This window comes from Heptranchias perlo, chromosome 38, assembly GCF_035084215.1.
Source record: "Heptranchias perlo isolate sHepPer1 chromosome 38, sHepPer1.hap1, whole genome shotgun sequence".
NCBI lineage: Eukaryota > Metazoa > Chordata > Chondrichthyes > Hexanchiformes > Hexanchidae > Heptranchias > Heptranchias perlo.
In genome coordinates, this window is record NC_090362.1 from 6,877,944 (window position 1) to 6,895,915 (window position 17,972).

A 17,972-nucleotide genomic window follows, 5' to 3' on the forward strand; every position below is an offset into this window, starting at 1 on the left:
GGATCTTTTACATCCACCCGAGAGGGCAGACAAACATTCAAAAGACGGCACCTCCGACAGTGCAGCTCTCCCTCAGTACTACACTGGAGCGTCGGCCTAGATTTTTGTGCTTGGTGAGTAAATTTTAACCCGGAGCCAGGAAGAGGGCGTGGGGAGAGGGGTGGGGGTGAGAAACCCGGAAGTATGGGGTTCCCGGACGTCCTTACGATTCGTGGGGTTAAAATTTAGGAGTCGGACTTGAACCCACAAACTACTAACTCAAAGGCGATAGCGCTACTCGTTGAGGCACGGCTGACATATGAACATAATGCAATCTTTTCTATCGGAAAGCTGGACTCAAAGGGAACCATTCCTCCTCCCAGTCCACCAGTCAAAATTTGCCAGAGAAGCCCGTCACATATATGCAAGAGGGCGTAAACCCAGGATTGAGGGTGAAGGATGAAGGGGGAAATTCTAAGAAATTTGCCGGTGCGGACACGATGGGCCGAAGGGCCTCTATCCGTGCTGTATAACTCTATGACTAAATCTTTTCACACAGAGATTTATTAGAACATGAGATCCTTTACCACAGGTGACTATTGAGAGGAAGCAATAACATCATTTAGAAGGGAATTGAAAATAAAAAGAAATGGGGATAGGGCAGGGAAATGAGATTACAGTATAAAGCTCCAATTAAAGACTTGGCACCAGTGAGATGTGGAATGGTCTACTGTGCTGTTATTTCTATGATTCTATGGTCCACTGACTCACACCAGCAATAAAAGTAAATATCTCAGTTCCTGGCTCAGAAGGGACTAAAATAACAGTTTTGCAGGAGTGGCAATATCCGACTAAACCTCACCGTGTAAAATGAATCTAGACGGGAGAGGTGAGAAGCAAATTCTCAGTAATTAGCTTAAAAAGCTGTGCTATCCAGGCCAATGGGACAGCTGGTCCTCAGGCTAGCTGCAAGTGTTCTATTGCTGGGGATCACCAGTTCAGTTTGTGCGGAGCTAATTGGGTTTCTTGCTGTATTGAAATCTCAGGCAGGGAAGAGAGGTTCACAATCATCCAAATGATCTCCGGCTGAGATTATATTCATGGTGTATAGTCACGAGTAGCTAAACTGTGCCACAAGGGGAGAATAGTGAAAGCAACATGAGTCATCTTTGTCCCATTGATATCAACTGCAAATGACGTGATTAGAAAGAATTTACATTTATATAGAGCCTTTCATGACCTCATGACGTCCCAAAGCACTTTACAACCTATGAAATACTTTTGAAGTGTAGTCACTGTTGTAATGTAGGGAAACACAGCAGCCAATTTGCGCACAGCAAGATCCCACGAAGAGCAATGAGATAAATGACCAGGTAATCTGTTTTAGTGATGTTGGTGGAGGGATAAATATTGGCCAGGACACAAGGGCAGCAAGGCCACTACTCCAAATCAGACACCATGCCGATGTGGAGATATATCTCTGTTCCTTCATCGTCGCTGAGACAAAATCCTGGAACTCCCTACCTAACAGCATTGTGAGAGTACTTTCACCAAAGGGATGCAGCAGTTCAAGAAGAAGGCCCACCATCACTTTCTCAAGGACAACTAGGGATGGGCAATAAATGCTGGCCTTGCCAGCAATGCCCATATCCCAAGAATGAATATTAAAACAAATTTACCCCATTGTGTTCAGTTTTGGGTGCCTCACCTTAAGCAGGGTGTATTGGACTTGGAAAAGTTCCAGTGACAATTCATCAGGATGTTGATGAAAAATTGGGAAAATTGCACTATATTCCATGCTGATGAAGAGGCTAAGGTGAGATCTGATTGAGGTGAAGGGAATTGATGGGTAGATAGGGAACAACTTTCCCCTCTACTAGGGGAATCCAGAACAAGGGGGCAGAATCTTTGAATTCAAGCTAAGCTGGTCAAAGTGAATCCAGAAAAACATTCTTCACACAGAGGGCTGTGGAGGCCATATTCAAAGTCATGATGTGGAGATGCCGGTGATGGACTGAGGTGGACAAATGTACGGAATCTTACAACACCAGGTTATAGTCCAACAGTTTTATTTGAAAATCACAAGCTTTCGGAGCTTACCTCCTTCGTCAGGTGAGTGAGTGAAAGGTTCTCAAATCGCATAGCATATATTAGGCTGGGACACGATCACACCAATCAAAGGTGTCGTTGGTGTTCAGACAGGTTAGCCACAGAAAACATTACATCCCAATATACTGAATACACAATGGGTCAGATTACAAAGCCAGGAGAGAGAAAGAGACCCGAAAGGCAGAGAGAGAGAGAGAATGTCCAGCTGTATTAAAAACAGATAACTTTTTTTTCCTGCTGGTGGGGTTACGTGTAGCGTGACATGAACCCAAGATCCCGGTTGAGGCCGTCCTCATGGGTGCGGAACTTGGCTATCAATTTCTGCTCGACGATTTTGCGTTGTCGTGTGTCTCGAAGGCCGCCTTGGAGAACGCTTACCCGAAGATCGATGGCTGAATATCCTTGACTGCTAAAGTGTTCCCCGACTGGGAGGGAACCCTCCTGTCTGGCGATTGTTGCGCAGTGTCCGTTCATCCGTTGTTGCAGTGTCTGCATGGTCTCGCCAATGTACCATGCTCTGGGGCATCCTTTCCTGCAACGTATGAGGTAGACTACGTTGGCCGAGTCACAGGAGTATGAACCATGTACCTGGTGGGTGGTGTTCTCTCGTGTGATGGTGGTATCTGTGTCGATGATCTGGCATGTCTTGCAGAGGTTGCCGTGGCAGGGTTGTGTGGTGTCGTGGACGCTGTTCTCCTGAAAGCTGGGTAATTTGCTGCGAACGATGGTCTGTTTGAGGTTGGGTGACTGTTTGAAGGCGAGTAGTGGAGGCGTGGGGATGGCCTTAGCGAGGTGTTCGTCGTCATCGATGACATGTTGAAGGCTGCGGAGAACATGGTGTAGTTTCTCCGCTCCGGGGAAGTACTGGACGACGAAGGCACTCTACACCAGTATCCCCCACTACTCGCCTTCAAACAGCCACCCAACCTCAAACAGACCATCGTTCGCAGCAAATTACCCAGCTTTCAGGAGAACAGCGTCCACGACACCACACAACCCTGCCACGGCAACCTCTGCAAGATATGCCAGATCATCGACACAGATACCACCATCACACGAGAGGATACCACCCACCAGGTACATGGTTCATACACCTGTGACTCGGCCAACGTTGTCTACCTCATACGTTGCAGGAAAGGATGCATGGTACATTGGCGAGACCACGCAGACACTGCGACAACGGATTAACGGACACCGCGCAACAATTGCCAGACAGGAGGGTTTCCTCCTGGTTGGGGAACACTTTAGCAGTCAAGGACATTCAGCCACCGATTTTCGGGTAAGCGTTCTCCAAGGCGGCCTTCGAGACACACGACAACGCAAAATCGTCGAGCAGAAATTGATAGCCAAGTTCCGCACCCATGAGGACGGCCTCAACCGGGATCTTGGGTTCATGTCACGCTACACGTAACCCCACCAGCAGGAAAAAAAAGTTATCTGTTTTTAATACAGCTGGACATTCTATCTCTCTCTCGCTGCCTTTCGGGTCTCTTTCTCTTTCTGGCTTTGTAATCTGACCCATTGTGTATTCAGTATACTGGGATGTAATGTTTTCCGTGGCTAACCTGTCTGAACACCAACGACACCTTAGATTGGTGTGATCGTGTCCCAGCCTAATATATGCTATGCGATTTGAGAACCTTTCACTCACTCACCTGACGAAGGAGGTAAGCTCCGAAAGCTTGTGATTTTCAAATAAAACTGTTGGACTATAACCTGGTGTTGTAAGATTCCTTACATATTGAAAGTCAACTGAGTTGATTAAAAGGGAGATAGCTACATACTTGGAAAATAAAGTAACAAAGGAAATTGAGAAAGTGTGTGAAACTGGAATTAAAAAGAACTGCCAGTGCTAACTAATGATTAAGCAGGTTTGATGGAGCAAATAGCCCACTCCTGTTCCTATGTTCTGTGTTAATTAGCTCAATTGCTCCTGCCTCTATAATTTGTGTAAAATGTAACTCGGTGGTAACACTCTTGCCTCTGAGTCAGAGGGTTGCAGGTTCAAGTCCCACTCCAGGAACTTAACTGCATAATCTAGGCTGACACTCCCAGTGCCATTCTGAGGGAGTGCTGCACTGTTGGAGGCACTGTCTTTCGGATGAGACATTAAACTGAGGCCCCATCTGCCCCTCTCAGGTGGATGTAAAAGGCACTATTTCAGAGAAAGGTAGGATATTCTCCCTGATGTCCTGGCCAATATTTATCTCTCATCCAACATCACTAATAAAACAGATTACTGGCCATTATCACATTGGGACATATTCGCTGTGTGCAAATTAGCTGCTGCGTTTCCTACATTACAACAGTGACTGCACTTCAAAAAGTAATTAATTGGCTGTAAGTTGCTTTGGGATGGCCTGAGGTTGTGAAGGATGCTCTATAAATGAAGTCTTTCTATCTTTTAATCTGGCAAAGTGGGTTGTAAAGTTATTTGATAATAACTAAGATATCCACTGACATATTTCCCATTTGCCTCAGTATCAAACGTAGCCTGATAGCCAGCTGTAGTGAAATCCCAATTTAAAAAGCCTGCAGTATAATACAGTAGAACCAGGCAGGTGTGGAACCACAGAGTACAGGGTTGTACACTCCACATCTAGATTATTGAAATGTTCACCAGTTTACTCATGTAAATACCAATTTAGGTGTTTCAGAAGTGTGAAAACAAGTTTGTTTCAGATGTTTTTCAATTGCCCCTTTCCTTTTTGTTAACATTGGTGGAACAAACTGCCATCTTGATTTGGGTCCATTAAATTCTACAAAATGCAAAAAGTGAGCCCTCTATTTGGCACATAGCAAACTATGCTCCTTGGTGGATTTGAACTGTAATGTGAAAGTTTATTTCTTGACATAAAATAGAGTTGTGAGGTAAGACTATTTAGCAATTCATTGCTTTTGTAACAAACCACACAGGAAGATTCTAGTTGATAGTATATTAGCTCGGAGTCGAGGAGTGAAGGGGATTTATTTAATAATTGATTCGTTGAATTGGTCATGAGTTAATAATTTATGTATGAATTTGTTGGCTTCAAGCTGGAGCGTGTTAGAAAGAGTTTATTTACTACTTTATTGACTCAGGGTGCATTGGAAATGAGTTAATAATTTACTGTCTTAAATATGAAAGAAAACTCTTGAGTCAGAAGGTCGTGGGTTAAAGTCCCACTCCAGAAACTTGAGCACATAATCCAGGCTGACATTCCAGTGCAGTGCTGAGGGAGTGCTGCACTGTCAGAGGTGCCGTCTTTCGGATGAGATGTTAAATTGAGACCCAGTCTATCCTCTCAGGTAGATGTAAAAGATCCCATGGCACTATTCCATGAAGAGCAGGGGAGTTCTCCCCGGTGTCCTGGCCAATATTTATTCCTCAACCAACATCACCAAAACAGATTATCTGGTCATTATCACATTGCTGTCTGTGGGACATTACTGTGCACAAATTGGCTGCCATGTTTCCCTACATTACAGCAGAGACTAAACTTCAATAAAAGTACTTAATTGGCTGTGATGATTCTTGGAATGTTCTGAGGTTATGAAAGGCGCTATATAAATGTAAGCCCTTGTTTTCATTATAGAATCATAGAATCATACAAAGTTATGGCACAGAAGGAGGTCATTCGTCCCATCGTGTCCGTGCCAGCCAAAAAAGAGCTACACAGCCTAATCCCACTTTCCAGCACTTGGCCCATTGCCCTGTAGGTTACAGCACTTCAAGTGCACATCCAAGTACTTTTTAAATGAGTTGAGGGTTTCTGCCTCTACCACCCTTTCAGGCAGTGAGTTCCAGACCCCCACCATCGTCTGGGTGGAAAAATTTCTCCTCAGCTCCTGTCTAATCCTTCTACCAATTACTTTAAATCTATGCTCCCTGGTCACTGATCCCTCTGCTAAGGGAATATATCCTCCCTATCCATTCAATCTAGTCCCGTCATAATTTTATATACCTTAATTAAATCTCCTCTCAGCCTCCTTTGTTCCAAAGAAAACAACCACAGCCTATCCAATCTTTCCTCATAGCTAAAATTCTCCAGCCCCGGCAACAGCCTTGTAAATCTCGTCTGTACCCTCTCTAGTGCAATCACAACTTTCCTGTAATGTGGTGACCAGAACTGTGTGCAGTACTCAAGCTGTGGCCTAACCAATGTTTTATACAGTTCTAGCATAAACTCTCTGCCCTTATATTCTATGCCTCTGCCAATAAAGGAAAGTATCCCCTATGCCTTCTTAACCACCTTATCTACCTGTCCTGCTACCTTCAGGAATCTGTGGACATGCACTCCAAGTTTCCTTTGTTCCTCTACACCTCTCAGTATCTTTCCATTCCCTTGCCTAGTTTGCCCTTCCCAAATACATTACCTCACACTTCTCTGGATTGAATTCCATTTGCCATTTTTCTGCCCACCTGACCAGTCCATTGATATCTTTCTGCAGTCTACAGCTTTCCTTCTCAATTTTTGTATCATCTGCAAACTTCTTGATCAAGCCCCCCACATTCAAGTCCAAATTATTAATATATACCACAAAAAACAAGGGACCCGGTACTGAGCCTTGCGGAACCCCATTGGAAACAGCCTTCCAGGCGCAAAAACATCCATCAACCATTACCCTTTGCTTCCTGCCACTGAGCCAATTTTGGATCCAACTTGTCACTTCTCTTGGATTCCGTGGGCTTTTACTTTTTTGACCAGGCTGCCATGCAGGACCTTGGCAAAAGCCTTGCTAAAATCCAAGTACACTACATCAATCATGTTACCCTCATCAGCCCGCCTTGTTACCGCCTCAAAAAATTTGTTTTCTAACTACTTATTTAATAATTCTTTGATGCTAAGTTCAGATGAATTGAATGGTTTGAGGATCAAGGGCCATGAAGGAGAAACCAAGAGGGGAATTGTATTGGGGGCTAGTAGGATATAACTACTTAGCAAAGGAAAGTCAGGAGCAGGGCATACAGGTGGGATTATAATCAGGAGGAGTACAGCGGTCAGAGGTAAAATAGGTCCGCTTGCCTTGCAAGTGATCTCTTTGGGTTTTGAGCACAACAGGTTAGTGCCATTATAGCACCAAGAGTACAACTAGGTGAGTACAACTGTAAGTCAGTGCAGGGTCAGCACTGAGTCAATGCGCTTCACAAGCACTAAACAGTCCCAAGATAAGGTAGGTGCCATTTCAGTACTTCAGTTCAGAAGTTATGTGTCAGGTGGCTACAGGGTCCAGGCCAAAGACACATCAGTCAGTAGGTGTCAATGAGTATAGGCAGATCAATGGAGCTCAGAAGGTCTGAAAACTCTTACAAGAACATGGGAAGGTATGGGATACAAATGGCCATTCAGGCCACCGTGCCCATTTTGTCCACAAACCATGTACAATTGACTTAATCATGACCTCTATCTAACTCATTTTATCTTCTGAGGAAAGGATGGAAGAAGATCGTACTAGAGCAAAATGCTTCTGCAGAGTTGAGGATAACCAATCAAGCAAGAGATACCGTGCAGCCCAGTGGTTGTATGTTGAATGTTCAATCTGTCACCTGGTTTACAGGTGAGCAGCCTATTTGAAGCAACCAAAGCTGGTGAATCTTGTCATTAACCCAACACCACCAAAGTCAGATGAACTGGTGATTTATCCAATTTCTGTTCGTGGGATCTTGCTGAACACAAATTGGCTGCTGTGTTGGTTTACATGACAATAGTTACTCCACTTCAAAGTAATTCATTGTATGGGAAGTGCTTTGGGAAGCTTCTGAGACACGTGCTAAGGAATTATGTAAATGCAAGTCTTTCTTTCATTAATGTGGAATGTTAGGTTAGATTAGAGTCTTTGGAAGGTTAGTGTAAGTTAGTAACAAGATTACTACTCAAACCAAGTGCAGATGTATTAGGTAAAACCCTATGAGCAAAGACCGGGTAACAAGTCTGGAGCAGGATACGTAAGGTGATAAACTTCAGCAAGGATTCTCCCAATCTCCTGCCCTAAACTCAGTGGAAACCTTGGGAAACAGGTATAAATGGCAACTTACACTGTTTCTCTGCCTTTTCCACCAATCTTCCATCATCGTTACGGTGGGTAATCTGTTTTGTGGGTTGTTGGTTGACTGCAGAACGTTGGCCAGGGGAGTTTGCTGCTCTTGTTTCAACAGTGCCGTGGGATCTTTTATATCCACCTGTACAGACTGACCTTCAGCTTAATATTTCATCTGAATCAAATCATGTAGCACTCCCAGTAATGCCCCGGAGTGTCAGCCTGGATTACGTGCTCAAGGCCTGGAGTGGGGATTGAACCCACAACCTTCTAGCTCATAAGCAACTGACATGATTATATAAGTTAATTGAGGTTGCTAGTTTGTCTCACTCATGCTGAGCACATGGTATAAGAAGGGCATAAGAACCTAATACCTGGGCACATTCCTTCATTTAGTGAAGCAAAACAGCTTTGATAAAACTAATAAAGTCAAAAAAGGCTTAAAACAGCAATAAGAAAACTGGGTTACAGAGGCCTTGAAGAGCTAGGGTGGGTTTGGGTTGGGTTGAGTAGGGGGGTAGGGAGGGTTTCAGCCCAGAAGATCAGCATTACAGAGATGGGGATTGGTGTAGGGTGTTTTTAGGGTGACTTGGAAACAGTTGTGATATGGGAAGGTCATTCTGCTCTGGAGCAGGGAGGAGGGCTCAGACTAGAGGTGCAGTGTGTATAACTGGAGGAGGGGCTGGGCTTCTGGAGTGGTGGATAGAGTTGGGGAAAGCAATTTGGGTGAGTAGCACATTGTATGGAGACTGGATGAAATCTAAAACATAGCAGCTACTCAACATGGACTGAAAAAGCAGGCTCGGAGCAGCTTGTGAGCAGATTGTAGATATTGTGCTTAGAGTATTCTAATGTACAAAGGGAATCCCCTCACCCTATTCCATTCCAGTCTGTACTGTACTGCTATGGTTATACACAAGACTTCCCCATGGAGTCGCATAAACATATATATATATGTGATTATTAAAAGAGAGGAGAGGTTATCTAATTTCAAGAGATTGATGTCAGAATAAATACACTTCATTCTTTGGAACTAAGAACGATAAATAGTTTCTAAAAGAGTTTGCTTTCTGATAAAGATTCTGGAAGATCTGGAGATCACTGTCACAGCCTGACATCAATCAGACAATTCCCACTAGGATTACGATAGAATTCTATTCTAGTTGGAGCGTAACTGCCTCTGGACTACATACTGAGGTCTTCCATAAGGCCATGAACATGGGCGCTGTGAAGGAACCAATGTTTACCCTTATTTCCAAGCTGCCCAGAGACCTCTCCCCTCCTTCTCCACCCAGAGTGCCACAGTCATTACCCAGTCTCTCTCCCCAGTACGGTTTGCAAACAGTTAATAAGTTAATAACCCATTCTTACCATCTCACTCAAGTCAGATTTACTGAAGAGATCCTGGCTCAGTGGGTAAGTGCATCAGATGGCATGGTTGGGAGCCATTTCGTTCAAGGAAGGGTCCAGGTTTGATTTGTGTAAACTGTTCTGGACCAGGGTGGTGGTGGGGTGCATATTTGGTCTTAGCATTCCTGAGCGAGAGAGAGGAAAATTCAACCGGGATTTCCACTTCTGGTCACCTCTGCAGGAAGTGGTGGTGCTTGGACATCAGCTGAGAGTAGGTTTGCGATCAGGTGTTATGGACCCCATGGTCAAATAGCCCCAAAGAGTAATTGGCTAGCTTAACATTCCTCTTTACCCAGAGAGTGATTAGAATGTGGAACTCGTTAGCACAAGGAGTAGTTGAGGCAACTAGCATAAACGTATTTAAGGGGAAGCTAGATAAACACATGAGGGAGAAAGGAATAGAAGGATATGCTGATAGGGTTAGATGGAGAGGTGGGAGGAGGCTCGCGCGGAGCATAAACACCAGTATGGACCAGTTGGACCGAGTGGCCTGTTTCTGTGCTGTACGTAACTGTGGAAAGTTACGAGTTTGTCGATCAGTTGACTCTGACTTCCTGTTTGTCTTGGCACTGGAGCCACTGGCAGAGGTCATTCAGAGGGTGAAGGAAACTGTGTTTTGACCCTGAGCTGAGCTTCCAATCCCATATCCACTTCATCACAACGACCACCTACTTCCACGTTCATAACATTGCCCGTCTCCACCCCTGCCTCAGCCAATCTGCTGCTGAAACCCTCATCCATGCTTTTGTTACCTCTAGACTCGACTATTCCAATGCTCTCCTGGCCAACCGTCCTCCATAAAAAACTCAACCGAAACTTTATAGACGGCAGTGCCTTCAGCTGCCAAGGCCCTAAGCTCTTGAATTCTCTCCCTAAGCCTCTCCATCCTCCTTTAAGACGCTCCTTAAAACCTACCTCTTTGACCAAGTCACCTGTCCTAATATCTCCATAAGTGGCTCGGTGCCAATTTTTTTTGCGAATGAACGTTCCTGTGAAGCGCATTGGGACATTTCACTACGTTAGAGGCTCGATATATAAATGCAAGTTGTTGTTAATGTGTGTACAACAGAGACCAATGTCAAATGATCTCAGCTCTGTTGTTCCTGGTTGTGGTACAGTGATTTATTTTAGCCAGTTATTCTGTGTGAATGTTGTGGTTTATCGTGTGCTCTGCTATGGTTTGGGGTTTGTTTTGATGGTGCTCTCAGTTTTATGCTGGGGATTTTTATTACAACCTGTTGCATAGATATGACTGGATGATGATTATTTTTTGTTCTTTGCCGTGACTGCCTCATCGACATTCGTATTCGGGCCGAAAAGTTGCGTCTTTGCAGCAATATCATTGAGGATATCGATTCTCGAGAGCTTTTGTGCTTGTGTTAATTCCACCCTTGAGTGGAGTGAAACATTCCCTGAGAGAATGGACTCTCGCTAAACATTCTTTCTCTCTGGCCTGTCCTATCAAGAGGAAGTTCTCGGGTCAGTGATTTTAAGAAGAGACTGGAAACGGCCCAAAACCCTGTTGTGCAGTCGCCCAGTATTACAAGCAAATCCATCTTTGTCTGTCTATTCCAGGACTACATGGAAACTGAAGCAAAAATTAAAACTGAACAAAGAACTTTTTAACTGGCCCTGGCTGAGAGTGGCAGATTCCTCTTTCTTTTAAACTTGCATTTATCACAGCTCTCAGAAATGTCCCAAAGTTTACATACAAAGTCCTTTGAAGCGTGGTTACTGTATTATTTAGGTAACCATGACGGCCATTTTGCACACAGCAAGATCCCACAAACAGCAATGAAAAGAGTAACCGGTTAATCTGTTGTGCTGTGGTTTTGGTTGAGGGAAGAATGTTGGTCCAGAACACTGAGCAAACACCCTGTTCTTTGTTGACAAACTCATTAACACCTGTTTTTTTCCAGGCTATGGGGAAAGAGCAGGGGAGTGGGACAAATTGGCTAACTCTTTCAAAGTGCTAGCACATAATGGGCCGAATAGCCTCCTTCTGAGATGTATAATTCTATGATTCTATGAACACCCTCCTGAATCACTGGAACAGGCAGATGAAGTCTCCAATTGTGCCCTTGGTGGAAACTCAGAAAGATGGCACCTCTGACAATGTAGCACTCCCTCAGTACTGCACTAGAGTGCTGGATTGGCTGCCAGCTGTGGCACCCTGAGGATCCATCGAGAAACTGCAGGAAAAAAGTCGCCACTTATTTTAAGCCTCCTCAACCTTACTCTCTGCACCTCTCAGAGCCTCGTCACTGAAAGGGGCCAGATGCAAGGGCCATCAGCAACTTCTGGGTGCCCCTGCATTTGAGTACTCACCTGTGCTCCTTCAGGAGAATTAAGCAGATGTCCCCAATGGGGCCTTCTCGCTTCATTAACAGGGCGATCCCACACAAGCATTCCCCTGAGGCAATGTAAAGGGAATGGAGATGCAGAGTCACAGGTTTCCCACCCTTTGTGCCTGGGAGTTGACCATTCCCCAGCCATCACAAAGGAGGGGAATCTACCCCATCAATGTCACGCTGACCTCAAACTCCCTTTACTACCCTAGCAGGGGGTGAAAGAACAGACGCCGGGTCAAACTTCCATTCCAGCCTGCAAATCATTCCCAACCGACAGCATGGGCTGGTGACATGTTCCCAAACAGGAACGTAGGAAATGTTTGATTTATTCTCTGGTCTTCCCCCTTCCTCACTTTGAAGGAAATGTCTCGTCTCCACAGAATGATTGAAATTGAACTGCGTAACCCTCCCTTCTCCAACCATCGCACATGCAAAGAAACAGGAGCATCTCTCTCCCTCTCTAGACATGTCTAGCTTTCTACATAGCTCATTCCCTGCCCAAGAGCTGTACCCCTGCCCAAGAGCTGTACCCCTGCCCAAGAGCTGTACCCCTGCCCAAGAGCTGTACCCCTGCCCCTTTCCATATCAATCCCAATGGAAATCTATGTGAATTTGACCCATGAATTTATATTCTGTACCACAGCAGACTCCATGGGAACAAATTCTGCAGCATCTGCACCTCCTGCTCAAAGTAGGGGAGCCAGAGGCCTGAATCAGGCCAAGGAATATTTTTTTGCCTCTGCTCTCAGGGTACAAAAGGCCCACACTGTTTGCTTGTTTTCTACTGAGTCCTTCACAGATATAGGTTGTTGCTGGTCCAATCAGAGCAGCTGCAGGTGGAATTCCCAAGGTAGCCCAGTGACACTGCTAGACAAGCCCCCCCACAGAGTGCTGCAACAACAAATGTGGGGGAGATGTGGGGGAGGTGGGGGGGAGGTGCGCAGAAGAAGCAACCCCATCTCGAGCACAATTTCTTTCCGAGTTCACAATGGGGCAGACCCTCCCTCTCGGAATTAACCCTATCATCTAAATGATAAAAAAAGAAATAAAATCAAACATTCAGACAATCACATGAACAAATAAAATGTTGTCTTTATTGTAGTTATTGCATTGAATTTTTATTTTGAAAAATTAGAAAAACATTTATGATGATCAAACCATGCTTTGCGTGTCAGTGCTCACAGAGCCTAAGGAACCAGTGCTCAGTTTATAGCTCCTTCCCCATTTAGGTTATACTCTGTAGAATCTGATCATCAGAAAATGCATCATAAGCCTGTAGTAATCTCGTACCATAATTGTGCAGTCGGACTGTCCCTTTCTTGTATCCTGTTCTAACCATTTCCATTTGATAATAATTCCATTCTCTCCAGGACACGTCTTCCATTCTCTCCAGGACACGTCTTCCATTCTCTCCAGGACACGTCCTTCTTCCATTCTCTCCAGGACACGTCTTTCTTCCATTCTCTCCAGGACACGTCCTTCTTCCATTCTCTCCAGGACACGTCCTTCTTCCATTCTCTCCAGGACACGTCCTTCTTCCATTCTCTCCAATACACGTCCTTCTTCCATTCTCTCCAGGACACGTCCTTCTTCCATTCTCTCCAGGACACGTCCTTCTTCCATTCTCTCCAATACACGTCCTTCTTCCATTCTCTCCAATACACGTCCTTCTTCCATTCTCTCCAATACACGTCCTTCTTCCATTCTCTCCAGGACAAGTCCTTCTTCCATTCTCTCCAATACACGTCCTTCTTCCATTCTCTCCAGGACACGTCCTTCTTCCATTCTCTCCAATACACGTCCTTCTTCCATTCTCTCCAGGACAAGTCCTTCTTCCATTCTCTCCAATACACGTCCTTCTTCCATTCTCTCCAGGACACGTCCTTCTTCCATTCTCTCCAGGACACGTCTTTCTTCCATTCTCTCCAGGACAAGTCTTTCTTCCATTCTCTCCAGGACACGTCCTTCTTCCATTCTCTCCAGGACACGTCTTTCTTCCATTCTCTCCAGGACACGTCCCCATGCTACGTCGTCCAATAGATGCTGTCCTGTTATACTGTTGAGTACATATAGTGCCTCTTTTTAATTATTGTAATGTTTATATCAAAATCCAAAGAGGGATCTGTTTATAATGTAAACAGTCATGAAAGTTTCTTCTCAAAAAGTGGAGTGTACAATAATATTCAATCAGCGTCTGATAAGCAACAATTATAAACAAATTGAGGCAGACTCTGGGCTATGGCAATGAGTAGCTTCTAGGAAAAATTAGACGATCGGACTGTGGATGAAGTCCCTCTTTGTAAAGTGCAGACCAGGGCTGTGTAGATTCCAGCCCTTCAAGTGATGAAGTGCTGATGCTGATGTTGACCACGATACAGTCGAGTGGAAGACAGTTCCGCTCCCAGGCAGTCTCTTCTGCCACATCAGACAAAGTTGACCTTTCTTCTGCTCAACCAACCCCAGTGCTCACACTGAGCAGGCTAGAGATACCAACAGCTGATCCTCGAGTTCTAAACACTACTGCCCAATTTCCAATAGATTTAAGAACAAGTAAAACTCTCGAGTCTATTCCTGCCCCAATGCTGAATTATCTCTTTCAGCTCGAGCACTGAGCTGATCGCAGAAGTAAGCTCTGAAACATTATTTTGAATGGAGTGCTAGCCCAGATTTAAATTCTCTTGAAGTTATGGTATAGATGTTCAAAAAAAAATCAGGCTGGTTTTTGTTTGTGCTGCATCTTATTGAAGGTTTCATGTTGTACATGAAGTATCGTATTAACGTGTCATTATGCAATGGAAACACTGCTAGTCTTGGTGTTTTTTTCTAACATTATGGCAGGAAAGTGAAGATGGCTCCGACCTAGTCCCTTCCGGAGAACCTGCGGGGGGCAATGGAGTCTCAGTGTTGCTGTGGCTTCCACCTGGTCCATTCTAGATCCGACAGTTTCAATGGAATCCTCAAGGGTGCGCTTTAGCTGGGACGAAGATGTGGGGGTGAATACGTTACACGGTAATGCAGCTGACATTCGAAAGGTAAATTTCAGGAAATTATCTGAATGCATTTTTTAATCTTATACTAATGATAAACCAACAGAGTATTCGACCAATTATACAAAATTAGACTCCAAATCCTAAACGTCACTGTGGCTGGACATCTCTGGCACGAAGCCAGCATCAGGAAATGGTCAGGTACCTCTGGATGACGAAGTGAATGATAATGATCCCGGTAGACCCCCCACCGTGAAGGGATCATCCGTCTTCATGATGTCATTACCTGCGCAGATTTTGAGTTCGCTGATGTGCTGATTAAAAAAAGAGCATCGGAGAACTGCCATTTTGGGCCTCGGCTGGTATCTTGAGCTGTCCTCTTGATGTGGTTAATGGAGGTGTCGCCACTCCATTTAGTTATGTAGAAGAAGCTCACCTCCATTCAGTTACGTGGAAGCAGCTCATCTCCATTCAGTTCTATGGAAGTAGGCACTACGGCCAGCCTGGCCACCCACCAGAGGCACCCGAGCTGGGAATTTTTGCTCCAGCTGGCAGAGTCGAATTTTTCCCCCTCTGTCCCACTTGGAATCGCCTGCATTCTCCTCTTCTTCCTACTGAGACCAGGAGCTGTCTGCACAGGGAAATGGCAGGTCACCATCCACCTCCCACCACTCCATTACCACATATGAATGATGGAAGGTACTGTTCAGCTCCCACTGTTCACATTTCTCTCATGTTGAACCTGCTAAGCTGATTTTCGTAACAGTTTTGTTGCTCGACAATAATTGCGACTCATTCACAGATAATCAGAAACTGGACAGTGAACCTAACTCATTGGCCGATATACAAGTGGGAAAGGGGTCCTTTTCTGACTATGTGCTGGTAGCAGGGGAGCCTCGAGAAGCCAGAGGGTATCCAAAAAGATTTTCCATCTATTGATTTCAAAATTACCTCTATATAGTGTTCCTCTGGCTGATGATGTGGCAGTGGGGAGTGAACCAAAACCATTGCCTGATAAAGGACTAGCACTGGATTCATGTTCCAATTGCCTGATTAGGAGAGTGGGCACTGGACCTATATTTTGGCCATTGATCAGATATTGGGCGCTGGGATTACCTCTTGTGGGCTGGTGACTGGGAAGCTGCGTCCAGGAGTCCCAGCTGTTGCTCCAGGGAGAAAACTCTGAACGTCATGTAAATCGAAGATGCCAATAGAATAACGACTCTAGAAAAACATACATTCGCCATTTGATGAATCCACAGGATTTAAATAACATGAATTTGAAAATAACTTCTTTTCTTAACAATAATAGCCAACTGTTTTTAAATTTTGGATAACCAATTTACAACATACCAAGGGGTACATTTTGGGCAACCCTGCACATATCGGAAAACCACAAGCACGATTTTCTGTCTGTTAAGATCTTAAAATCTTGCATATGCATGCTGTTCCTGTACATGTCACTCTTAGCCCCTGTAATGCTGTTTCTGTTGTGCCTGCCTGTCACGTTTGAACTCATCGTTATAGGCCATACTTATGCCTTATACCTGCCCCCAATTGAGTCCTCCAAGGCAGGTGGTGCTGTGCTCCACAATGTCACGTGCCTGATGTCCAGTGGAATTCAGCCTCTCACCTCCTCAATCAGGTTTAGAGGAGAAAAGTGAGCCGAAAAGATCAGCTTTCCCTATCGAACTACCAAGTGAATGGTCAGGAGAAAGAGAGGGGGTCAGAAAGAAGGACTCGCAGATGTGTAGAGAGAGAATGTTGGCAGGGAATCAGAAGGAAGACGACAGACGATGCTTCTTTTCAATAATGTAAAGAATCTTACAACACCAGGTTATAGTCCAACAGTTTTATTTGAAAATCACAAGCTTTCGGAGGCTTCCTCCGAAAGCTTGTGATTTTCAAATAAAACTGTTGGACTATAACCTGGTGTTGTAAGATTCTTTACATTTGTCCACCCCAGTCCATCACCGGCATCTCCACATCATCTTTTCAATAAAGTTACATTCAGCAGCTTTAACAGTGGACTTGTAGAAATTACAGGTAGAAATAAAATTTTCTTGCAATGATTCAGACTGAGGACAGCAGGTGCAATAGGCGGAACCTTTAGGAGACATCAAAGAATGAGAAGCAGGGCTGAATAAAGATGCAGCACCAGATCTCCCAAGTGGAGAAGATTAAGGTAGAAAACCTTCCATACCAGTTAGAGTAAAGCCAATCACATCACTAGCCAAACAAGCCCCAGCCATCTGCTGCCATGAACCTGAAGGACTACAGCATTTCTTAGCTCTTCACTTAGGCCACACCTTCAGTGAGGTTTCTTCATTCCCATTAATAAAACAAGCTACGCCTTATAAAAGGACAACAACTTACTCGTCCTTGACTGCACTGATGCATCCCAGGGTGTCATGTGTTCCAGCAGGCCAAGTGTCAACATGGGCAACGAATGTGCCATCTTCCACGGATTGCGCTAATCCGTCCAAGGGTAGCACAAGCACCAGGTCCCACTCCAAAGACTTGGGCACAAAATCTGGCCTGACACTTCAGTGCTGTACTGAGGGAGCGCTGCACTGTCAGAAGTGCCGTCCTTCAGATGAGACGTTAAACCAAGGCCCTGTCTGCCCTCTTGGGTGGATGTAAAAGAGCCCACAGCACTATTTTGAAGACGAGCAGGGGAGTTCTCTCCGGTGTCTTGGCCAATATTTATCCCTCAACCAACATCACTAAAACAGATTATCTGGTCATTATCACATTGCTGTTTGTGGGATCCTGCTGTGCGCAAATTGGCTGCCGCATTTCCTACATAACAACAGTGACTACACTTCAAAAGTACTTAATTGGTTGTAAAGCGCTTTGGGTCATTCTGAGGTCGTGAAAGGCTCTATATTCTTTCTTTTCTTTTAAAACAGTACTGAGCCGGCAGGTGGACAGTGAGGGACTGCTGCTTCCCAGCCCAGCTCGGGCTCGTCCACTACTCTATTGGCTCCCAATGTTCATAATGAGCTTAAATCAGTTGTACAGAGGCCTTGGTCAGTCCCCATCTGGAGTATTGCGATCAATATTGGGCTCAAGACAGATATATTGGCCTTGGAGGGGGTGCAGCGCAGATTCACCA

The 17,972-nt window shown here is 44.9% G+C and overlaps 1 protein-coding gene across 3 annotated transcripts in view; it reads right to left on the reverse strand.

The window, feature by feature from the left end:
• Positions 1-12,939: 12,939 nt before the first annotated feature.
• Positions 12,940-17,972, reverse strand: part of gramd2aa (GRAM domain containing 2Aa) — a 65,816-nt gene continuing 60,783 nt past the window's right edge. For all 3 annotated transcript variants that reach the window (XM_067973349.1, XM_067973350.1, XM_067973351.1), the window contains one exon: positions 12,940-16,078. In XM_067973349.1, the coding sequence (XP_067829450.1) occupies positions 15,967-16,078 (112 nt within the window). In that variant the 3' untranslated portion in view covers positions 12,940-15,966. The remainder of the gene's footprint in view (positions 16,079-17,972) is intronic.